This window comes from Cydia amplana, chromosome 1 (assembly GCF_948474715.1).
Source record: "Cydia amplana chromosome 1, ilCydAmpl1.1, whole genome shotgun sequence".
Lineage (NCBI taxonomy): Eukaryota > Metazoa > Arthropoda > Insecta > Lepidoptera > Tortricidae > Cydia > Cydia amplana.
Genome location: NC_086069.1, coordinates 17,626,566 through 17,638,735, shown reverse-complemented (window position 1 = coordinate 17,638,735; position 12,170 = coordinate 17,626,566). Strand labels below are relative to the sequence as shown.

The following is a 12,170-nucleotide window of genomic DNA, read 5'->3' as shown; positions in this document are numbered from 1 at the left end:
AGGATGCTTCCTGTAACAGGAGCAATAGGTAAATTAAACTGTAGACTGTACTCCTCAAACTGACCAACATTTGTTCAGCAACTTTTGAAAATAACTCGTGTTTTTATTTTTATTACACTTTAAAGTTTATTCTAAGACGCAATGTATTGCAAATCTTGTTAGGTATGTTTAAAGCATGACACGCTGACGTCAGACACACTGATGTCAGCGTACCTACATTGAAGGCAATATTTATTTTGTATGAATAAGAGGAAGTCTAAAGGATTCATAATTTTTAAAAGTTGCTGAACATATGTTGGTCAGTTTGAGGAGTACAGCCTATAGTTTAATTTATTGCTCTTGTTACAGGAAGCACCCTGTATTCAATAAATTAAAAGAATTGCTCGTTTAAAGGTAACATAAGATATATTTATTTGCAGCTATCTAAATTATTGACAGCTTTCAATAGGGTGTTTAACTGACAAGTCAAATCAGCTTCTTAAGATTAAAAGTCCCTAAATAAATCAATGAACAAAAAAAAAAGATTATGTACTCGTATTGGAACATTCAAAACGATCATAGAGTTTATATGAAACACATTCGTGTGATGTTACTGATGACACAGTCAAGTTACGACTTACGAGTACCTATCTATTACGGCCTAAATCTTGATACGATATGGATTGGATCTGTCAGTGTCAAAAGCATGTCAAAAGTGATGTTTTTGTTTGAAGAAACGTCACTTTTGAGACTGACAGATCCGGTCAATATCGTATCGAGATCACATTTTTGACGTTTATTAAAATTTGAATCAGGCCGTTACTTTTTGTCGTTCTTTCAGTACACAAATAGTGTACACAAAAAAACAACATGTCTTTTAGCTAATCCTTTTAATTTCAAAACATATCTCTGCACCCCAATGTGCTGTAAATCAAGCCGAGACATTTTAAAACGTTAAAACCTATTTTAAACTCCATTCAATAGGTCATTTACCGCCTACCGTAGCAGAGCCGCTTCTCTTTTTGCTGAATATTGAATTCTCGGTGCAGAAATGTAAAAACGCCCGTTAAAGGCATAAATCAGTTAACGTAGTCGTTCTATCTACGCTACGCGAGTGAATTTTATGTGCTTAAAACTTACTGACATGTTTGAAATATGAAACTTGCTGTTTACTAGGCTGGATATCTGTTGTTTTAGCAACGTTAAATCAACTGGATAGTTCACTTGACTAGCCTAAATTGTGTCATGTTCTAGACTTTCTCTTGTTACCGTAAGCGTAATAATTTTCAAGATGGTGTTTACGTGGTAATGTGACTGTAAAATAAGTTGATAGTGAAGTTACTATAATTTATAGTTTGAAAACTTTTGAAAGTAAGTGATAATAGGTAATATATGTATATATAGTTGAGTAAGTACTTGTTACGTACAAAAGTTTCATAATTTTTTGGGATGAGAATGTCTCTGGCATGGCAAGTAGGTACTTCACATTTTATATTTGAATGTCGCTGATTTATATGCTCAAGCGGAAAATTTACTTCATGATTTCTTGTTTTTGCTTGCCCACGTTTTTTTGCGCCTCTACGCATCTTTTTCGTAAATTACTAATTATTACTAGACATGAGAAGATAGCAAATTACTAAACCTATAAATGTGACCGATCTAGGTAGAAAATACAATGAATAAATGAATAAAACGTTAATAGACAGGAATTTGAAGAGTCTCCTAAAAAATATAGATGATTGTAAATCTGTGTGCAGCTGTGGAGCCAGCCTTAAATAGATAGAATAGACATCCAAAGTGGCCAACTATATTGCAACTCACACACTTATTACCACAAAATATAGGAACATGGGATAAGGATGTGTTGGGATATATTTAGCTAATTCCTTTTCTCCCTAGTTAAACTTTTTCAAAAAAGTATTTGTATTTTGTTCTAGAACCCAATGCGCTGCGCATAAGCGTGTTGTATTCTTCCCCTCACGACCCCGTCCGGCCTCACCATTCACCTCCGCGTGTACAAAGAGGCGCTGGCGGCCGGCATGGAGCCGCTGAGCGAGGGCCTGTGCCTGTCGGAGCTGGAGCTGCACGGGGGGCACCTGCACGAGTCGGTTGCGGCGTCCGTGGGCTCGGCCATCTCCAGCCTCATGGCGCCTCTCCATCACGAGCCGCAGCACACGCCGCTGCACGCGCACGCGCCGCCCCTACACCACGAGCCGCTTGAAAAGCTTAAGCGTAAGTTTATAGTTTAGAATTAAATAACTACAATTGTCTATTTGTGTCGAATCTTAAAAAAAAGGAGTTTCGGGCGATTTAAAATTACCTACGTCGCGTCGCAAAGGGACACTTTTGTATTGGAGCTTAATGAATTAATAATAATACTATAGTGAAGTGAGATTCTAGTTCTTTTAGCCATATCAATTATCTTATTAATTAAAGATTCTCTAAGACCTTGTTCTCAACTGTGCAACGAAAGCTGTAATTATGAAGATATCTAGGAGAGCACTTTCATGCATCATTTTAGATTCAGTTCTCAAACGTGTTACCTACATATCGCTTTTTTCGCCTAATTCGTACAACGGATCGGAATCCTAAGCACATATGAACATATAAATAGTGTAGTATAAAATATAAATGCAAACTGCTGCAGACAATGTGAAATGGAAATTGCCGCTAAGCCCTGATAGATGAATTTTAGTGAAATACATCGCAAACGATCTATTCAGGAACATTCTATATTGGCAAATAAATCCCGTTTTAAACTCCACCGGGCTTGTAAATAAAATAAAAGGGACTTTTCGTCCGTGATCCGCGGCGAGCATCCGATGAAGTCGTTCGTTCGTTTGTTTTATTTTTATGAAGATGTGTAGCTCCTCGGAGATGGGATGTGGGATACGGCGAGGGTAAATAAATAGGGTGCTTTCGATTTTACGTAAAAAAGTAATTGGGTTCTTGGCGTTGATGAAATTAGTTCCAGTGGCGCTGAGAAAGGACTGGATATAGGTTAAATACTTTCATTGCTATCTGTCTAAATATTTGAATCTAAAAAACGTAATCTACACTCTACATTAGCACTATTAGTATTACCGAAATGAAAGGGGTTAATGGTGGATTATGTATGGTTTTATCTGTTCTACATGGTTCTACTTACACTGACACGGATGGCTGGCCATCATTAAATGATAGAACAACATTACAAAAACATCGACGAGAGATCAAGTGCCGTGAATAACCATAAAGCTTAAATACAATTTTTACAACAATTTTATAGCAATAATCATCGATTGTTGCCACACGTGTTTTAGTTTTATTCACGACACAATCGTGACGAAATTGCGAGCGTCACACGTCATCAGCGTGACAACCGTGACGGGGACGGTGCACTTGCCGCGTTTGTATACAAAATTAGGGATTATTCTGTTTCGGTGACACGCAATTTTATCTTTTATCCAGGCCCATGCCAATTTTATCATGACGCTCTCAAATTTACTGTACATTATTACAATGACATACGCGCGTGTGTCATTGTATAATGTGATGTTGATTTACCCGTATTTTTTTTAAAAATATCTATATAATAAGTGTAATTTTTATTTAAATTAAGAATGAAATTTATGCTGGCAGGTATTATAATCGTTAATAATTGAATTACCTACATGGTTCACATCTGTGACCCGTTTGAATTTAGCTTAACTAGAAGTTCCATTGCACCTATATTCTGTTATTGGCGTATGGCTTTTGTTTAAATTAATATTCTACGAAACAAAAGGCGTTTATACAGGATAGGTACATGATCGCCAATTTAAAAGATAGATTATAATTAAGGAGGACGCCGGAATGAGGACCGCCCAACTTTTTGAATAAAATGTTGCCATCTTACTATTCCACGACATTCCTCACGCGCTCTATTAGGCATGAGCAAGATCCAATGCCATATTTCTACGATATCAATAACACAGGAAGTTACGATTTTTAAAGTTCAAGTTGGCCTAGATACGGGACGAAAGAGCCAACTTGCGCTCAAAATATCTTTAGTTAAATATAACAACCCTAAACATTATTTCGCAGTTACTGATACCCTCTACAAAATATAGGTATATTTTATAGGTATACTTCTTTTTAATAATTTAAAACTTATTCGACGCCTGTTTGTTTCCCTTTATTAGATTAGATTTGATAGGGAAATGAACATGACGTTTTAACTGAAAGAAATGTACCAAAATCATTAGAGTACTTCCAGACATTAACATAATTGTATTGTTTGTTTAATTTAGTATTGCTGGCACCTGTACTGCCGGTCGCAAACAGCCAGGGCTAATCGGATAGTTTTTACAGACGCATCAATATCGGATTACGCGCCCCCGGGTGTTTAGCTGCGCAATTAGTCATGCTGAGGGGCAGCAGTGGCAGCACACCACTGTCTGGTTGCGTGCTCTGCTTGGCTATTTTATAATTTTAATGCGTAAAAAACGACATGTAGTTCCTTATAAATATATATAACACTAAACTACAATTAAATATGACTAAGTATTTTTACAAAATATTTACACATTTTGTAGATACCATGTTTAATGCTACCTATGCCTATTTTAGTCAGGGCTTTAAGTCTGGTATATTGTAAATAAACTTCGTATTACGTTTATTTTCCTTTAAGATAGGTATATGCATAGGTATAGCTTAACGCAAATATTTATGTAACAACGTTAATTTAATGTTTTTTTATATGTTGTAAATTTTAAATTAAACACACGTAGAGTAATTAAACAACGGCATCACCGGAGTGAAACTGGCGTAAACGCAATGATTTGCAATCCATCACTGACGAACAAAAAAGGGCAGCGGGAGTAATCATTTAAAGTCAATTCCGATGAATTGAGTACTCTATCCTTCTTGTACTCGTGTATTCTTTATATCTCCATCCCGCCTGCGCATTAAAAAACAACCCTCCGAAATCGACGAAGCATTATATAGCGATGATTAGCTCGCACTTGCCGCTTTTGTCATTGAATTTAAATAGGGGATTAAAATGCACAGTATTTTATTAATGCTATTATGTTTTATTTGGGGAAAATAAATCCCATTTTCGATTATGACTATGCTCGTTATATTAAAAAAGAAACCCAGGCAAGAGTCTTTTCTAAAAAGATCACAAACGTTTTGTTTTGATGCATGTAATTCTGTACATCTCTTTATGAAAAAAATGACACGAAATACGTATATGTATAATTAATTAATTAATTAATTTGTATTAGCCGTGTGGTGGCCGGCTTTAGAATAGCGTCAACCCTCACATAGGATAAGGGTGTTGTAGGAGGCGACTAAGTCCACAAACGAAGGAAGAAGGTATTTCGTTACAGGGGAGATGGTCGTCCTCTTAGCATTGGTTTGCAATCCATCTAGGAGAAGGATACTCCAAAATAAAACCCGGAATGGAGTTTCCGTAAGGCGCGAGTAGGGTCCAACCTGAAATAAGCAGCAGATTCCTGCAGCTGACTTGTCTCCACACGTATTGGCTTGCCTTTCCTGTGGGATAAGACGGTGAAGCCGAGAGGGTAATGCAGGTGCTGGGCATCCCTGCGTTTCCTTAATTTCGTCCCAGGCGGTGTAATAGGATATTTCTCCGGTTTTACACCATAAATCGTCTGCATTAGACGCTAAGGCCAATGATGATGATGATGATAATTAATTTCACAAATGAATAAAAAATGTAAGTTATGCGCTTTTATTAATAAGCTTTAAAATAAGGGTTACCTAGCTAAGAAAAAGGGGGACCTTACAAAAAAAATAAAAAAAAATCTGTTGTGTAAGGGTTCCATAGAGCACGAGTCTGTCTCGTACTTGGTAGTATTTTTGGTTAGTTTTGTGTCTTATTGTAATGAGGACGAATAGGAGCTCAGTCTAAGCCTAGGTATGTAGGTATACCTACTTATTAGTAACATATTGTACCTAATTGTGTGTTAATTTTAAAATCAAGGAATTACTTAAATCTCTTTTTTCAGAAGATAATGTTACCTTTTATTTATATTCTGAAATATACTTCGACTTAACCGGGTCCGGGCCGAGGCACCTGACACTTTGTTTTCTATAGAAAGAATTACGTGATCACGGTCACCTAGTTGTCATAGAAAATGAAGTCTCGTTTACCTCGGCCCGGAGCCGGGCCATTCTAGCGTGAGTCATCCTTTAATCTAATAATCAATAAGTATACATATAAAAAACAAGACTTCACCGAAGTAAAAAAAGTCAAAATCCATAAACAACATATGTAGTTTAACCATAGTTGTTTTCCACCCTCGAAACTCGAAAATACACGTAACGTAATCATATTGGCTCTCTGAGCTGTGATAGGCATTGGGTTTATCCTCCGAAGATTGTGTCATATCCTATGATTTTTATAAAATACGCGAAAAACACGTTTCGTGGCTTTAATTTTAAATTGCAGGTTTTGCGGAATCTTGCCTTAAGCCTTCCGCTCGTCGATTTTGCCGTTGCTCGTGATTTTTTTCACCTTTGCTGTTAAATCCAGGGCGAATCTCATTATTTTACTCGAAAAATATGGAAAACTAATTACGAGGGATTTGGATTCGATTATGAGGGGTTTTTCTCACTTTTAAAATGTATGAATGTGTTTAATAAAAATGGGGTGTGTTAAAAAAACAACTACTAGTACGTAGATACCCAAGACAATCTTCGTTAAAGTATGATTCAGAAGTAACAAAATTTTATCTTGTGTATTATTTCAATAATTCACTATATAAAGCAACATTTCGTTGTAATGCACTAATTAAGCCTACATGCTGTACATGGTCTAAAATTGCCAGTTGCCAGGTAGGTGTGTGTGGGTTCATAAGCTCTAAATACTTTACTGTATACAGATAAAGAAAGAAAGAAAATACATTTATTTATGACACACATAATATATACAATGTATATATTATATAACATAAATTGATCATGCCAACCGGTTGTTATGTGTTAAACAAACGTCTAACTTATGATCTTATTTTAATAAAAGTATTTTCAAACCGTTAACCACTTAGAAATTATATTTTCAAGCACGATCGCATAGTTACACCAGATGCACCTGAGATATTTTCTGTTGCCAGGGCGGTGGCTGGGCAAATATTTGTAATGCTGCCCGTCACTCGAGATTACCACTATCTTGATGTTAATCTGACTGTACGAACAGTTTTCCTGGACCCCGAAATATGTTAAGACTGTATAGCTATGTTTTGGGGGTATAATAAAATTAAGGTAATTATTTTATTATAATGCCTACTTACTGTGTTCGTGCGTGTTTTCTTGATTATTTCCTTCTACTGGAAAATGTGTTTTTGTATTACCTATAGGTACTTAAATGTTTAGGATTATTCTACTATATTTCAATATCATCACCTGTAAACAATTTTCTACTGACACTTATAAATGAGGATGATGTCTATAAAATTATTTGACAAAAAATCGGTGCCACACTGTCTGTCCCGCCCGGCATCACTACACAGTTTTTGTATATTTTTTTACAAAAGAGGCATCCCCTGTCACCCGACTCTGACACCGGGTCCCGTTGTCGCCGCGTTAGAACTCTGGTGCAATATATTATTTTTTTGTTGTATTTTTTTTCGATTGCAAAATTAGCAGTAAGTAAATTCGTCTGTTATTTGTAAAAATCAATAGTTGTCGAAAGAAAACAGTAACATTCTCGATGGTAAGAAGTATTTAGATTATTGTAGGTAACTTGTACATACTAAAATACTTATAAAAAATGTAAGAGTATTTTTATTTCTTGAACCGAAAACCAACATGCTGTCGTAGCACGTTGGCCAGTGGTCACTGCAATTCAACGTTGAAAACTGACATCCCCTACTACATAAGCATGTTTTGTATGCCATGAAGACATGTTACGACCATGGGCCGTATTCGGATTTTGAACTAAGTAGATATCTATTAGATATCTATTAGACATCATCAAGATATGTCAGTGACAAACAAGTGTCAAAATTGACGTATTTGTTTGAAGAGACGTCACTTTTGACACTCGTTTGACACTGACGTATCTTGGTGATATCTAATAGATATCTAATATTTGACGTATCTTAAAGTTCGAATTTGGCTGCATGTCCTTTGACAACTTTAAGGCGATTTGTAGCGGTATCACTTTGTACTTTTTTGACATTTTTTCTACAATCTGTGAAAGTCAACATCTTCAAAATTTACAAACGTTGGGCGTGACTGTGTTTCGAGCGACAGATGTCTCGCCATCCGCCCCAAAAAACGTGCATTGGAGGCGTGGTAGCAATAAATTTAGTCAAAATATGCTCGACACAAACACTTCCCATACCTCCCTATTAGAATAACAGAACGAATCGTTTTAATTTGTTAACAGGCCTCTGGAATGGGTGTCATATGTCTACCGGGGCTAAATTATTTAGTTTCGACTTCACTAATTGCCGATGACAAAGTTTAATAGCCTGTGCACATGTCAATCGGCGTTTTTTTGTGTTTTAGATACGATTTTAGTGGTTTCGGGATGTTAGCGCTATTTAAGATTTTATTTGACTGCTACACTACGTAACGTGTATAAATCTACTTATCTATGGCATTTATTTTACGCCTACGCCTACGCCTATTTTACGTATTCACTCGTATCCAAGTTCGTAATATATCAAATTAGTATTAATATTATGCACTACTTAGTCCTGTTAGAGTTAGAAACCTTTGGAATCAGGTGAAGATGCCTAATTTGGATACACTATTAATAAGTACGTACTCAGTGATTTTTATATATTCTAGTAGATTGTTACTGTACTCGTATTTCGTTATTGTGCCTACAAATATTAATATATCATTATTCTTTTTTTTTCATTTAATTTTCATTTCATTTTGAGACTGATTGTTATTCATGAGAATGAGACTAAGTATACAGTTTCAACATTTCTTGCGACGGATCCCAACCCGTAGGTATTTGGTTTGGTATAGATGACTAATTAATCTCATGACAAATGAGCTAGTGTCACATGTTGATATTCTACCTCTAAATAGATGACAACACAAACAAATAATTGAAATTGATTATTTTCCCGTACAACCAGAAGTCAAGTAATGACAGAGCGCAGCGTGAAATCGGGAGTATTGGCAACAAACAAACATTGTTGAATGTGTGATTGATAGTGTGACAGATGTAACCCTTGCTCTGTCGCATCTGTCGCTAGTGGTCAACGGCCACCGTGAGTGATAGGGTTTAACTAATATTTAAAGATTGTATGTAATCTGTACTTCCGTATGTTTTGTTAAGATTTAAGAGAAAATTTGGACTATTTTTGATATTTCACTAGCTAAGACAAATCAAAACAACATAATCAACAGTATGGCGCCATTTATTTATTTTTTTATTTTTATAATTTCCCATACATATTTTGTAAACAAAAATAATTACAAATGTTTACTGCAACATCGCGGTTTCCATATTAGAATCGTTTTTATTTTATTGACATAGCTATAAAAACAGATAACGGTTGTAAAAGAGCATTGTGCTCGCACATCCATAAATCTCTTTATTTTATGACAAATTGTGTAGTCACCCCAACGCATTCAAGAACAAATAACAACATAATAGCCGGTGATGGGCAAACAGCAAAATAATGGGACAGTTGCACCGTAAGCACAATAGTGGGCCACTAATATTGGTGAACTTCACAAAATATGGTATTGTATATATAATTTATTATCTAGGGAGGTGAGACATTGGTCTAACAAAGAATTAACTCAGTGTAGGCTGACTCTCAGGTTTATGATATCAACTACGTAGTTAAATATTTTGGCTTCGTTGTCTACAAAATTTTATTATTAGGTAAGTACATAACTAGCTTATGCCCGCGACTTGGTCTCCGTAAGCCAGAACTCAAACTAAATTGGTCCAGTTGTTAAGCGTGAAGACGTCCCCAGAAGACCCCACAAAAATAATGTATATAATAACTCTAGGAATATTATACCCGTACATTTACAGTTTTACACGACAAATAAGTTAAATGTGCAAAAAAAAGTCTTAATAACAAGGAGTGTGTTAACAACGGGTTTACAAGATAACAAAAATAATCATATGTTATAATAACAGATCATTTATGAAGTTTAAAACAATAGGTAATATAATATACAACTTATATAACTAATACCTAATGTAATAATACTACTTTAGGTACGAGTCAAACAATAATTATAAGTAATAATGTTTAAACAATATTTTTGTAAATTTATTTTTTACCTTACATGTTTCATAACGACGACGTCTGGAAATTTTTCATATCATAGATAGACCGTTAGATATGCCGAGTTGAACGTAAAAAATATATTTCTAGTTTTATCTTACACATATGTTGCCTGTGGTACCCCGGGTATACCTTGAGAATAAAATACGGAAACGTTATACCTAGCTCTTGTGACTATTATTTTAAACCCCCTTAAATATCATTACTGTCTCCTTCTAATATAACGTCAGCACACCTTCCAACGCTATTCGCCACCCTAAACCAGATCGGCTATAATTTTGTAATCACCATAAAATCTGTATCACCACAGTAATATATTTATGACATTATAGCTCCCACTAATATTTATGCAAATTGAAAACGAACAGAATGGCATCGTTTACAGCCCTAACGCGGGGAGGAAGATCATATGTTCACTAGGAATGTTACTACTACTAAATACATTTGATTAAAAGACGGAGAAAAAGTTTTTATGTAAAGTCATACTTACCTATTTATGATAAGTATTATAACTTTCAAGAAAGCTCCACTCTTCTGGCAAATATGTTGAAGTAAATAATTAGATATATCACCAGTGTCAAAAGCTGCAACATTTTTCGTTTCTAGTCGTGTTGTTTTCTTTTTTATAAGTAAGTGCATTGCTTATTTTTGGTGAATGTATGTTACATTCACCAAAAATAAGCAATGCACTGAGGAACTGCGTTCAAACTTAATATCCTTATCTCTAGAAAGTTTTTGTAGCTGATCACTAGATAAACCTGTATACACACTACACAGCCATCAGTTGTTTAAATAATACACATTATATTTCATTCCATTATACACCTACCTATACATTTTTTTTTAATTTACTCACGGTTCATAAAATTTTGATTAATATTCATAAATTCAGGCTGCAGTTATGAATCTATTATAAAACACTATTTTTAAGAATTTAATGATGGCAAAAATCAATAATAAGGACGGTAAAATTCCATAATTCAAAGGGCCCTTCCATTCGCCACACATTTCATCCACATCATTACAATAAACAAACCGCATCCCCAGCCAGTTGTCATCGAGTCCGCAGAAAGTAATTTGTGCCCATATGTGCGCAGTGATTGCCCTCAGTGGTCTTTTGACCATTCTGTCCCCTCATCTATTTTCTTAAAAGAATCCATTTTATTACAGTTAAGGGTTACAATATATTATAATGTACTTGTTAAGGCCAAGTCAGCATCAAGAATTACTGGACATTTTATAAAATGATACGACATACAAAAATTAAGTATTAAATTGTCATTCTACGTATTAATTATACCTATACATACAACTTAACATAAATTACATTTTATGTTAGTACATATTTTGTGTAATCGTAACATTAGTACATGTTAATGTTAGTACATAGTTTGATTTCCGAAATATGTAATTAAGCAATTCTATTTTTTTTTTATAAAACATAGCTGTAAGATAAAAGACGGGCCAGCTCCGTGCTCCGTGCTCACCCTCCTTAATTCGGCTTCCCATTGTGCACTAGTAATATTTTTTACAAGTCTCAGGTGGTCTGTAATTTGCTTGCGGGAAGGGTTGCTGATTTATCTGCTGATTCCTCTCCGGGGACTGCTCCGCCGCCGCTGCGGTCTCTCGCGTGCTTTAAACACTCATTTGTTTAGGTAGGTATTAGTGGTCGTTTAGTTATGTTTTTATGATTATTGCTTTTGTTATTACAAATTAATCTATTTTTTTTTGTTTTTATTTTAAATATTTAATTACACAAACGGGTCTACCGCGATATAATTTCATTGTTTTTACCTTTAATTCCGACGTTTCAGCTGAGTTGCACCAGCTGTGGTCACGGGTGTGAAATTATATCGCGGTAGACCCGTTTGTGTAATTAAATATGTGTACAAAACGCGAGAGTTTAAAGTGTTTATGTGAAATGATAGATTT

General features: G+C 35.1%; 1 protein-coding gene across 1 annotated transcript in view; it reads left to right on the top strand.

Moving 5' to 3' along the window:
• Nucleotides 1-12,170, top strand: part of LOC134649386 (pituitary homeobox homolog Ptx1) — a 47,365-nt gene that overhangs the window by 8,078 nt on the left and 27,117 nt on the right. Inside the window, exon 2 of the mRNA XM_063504128.1 lies at nucleotides 1,917-2,211. Within this exon, the coding sequence (XP_063360198.1) occupies nucleotides 2,019-2,211 (193 nt within the window). The 5' untranslated portion in view covers nucleotides 1,917-2,018. The remainder of the gene's footprint in view (nucleotides 1-1,916; nucleotides 2,212-12,170) is intronic.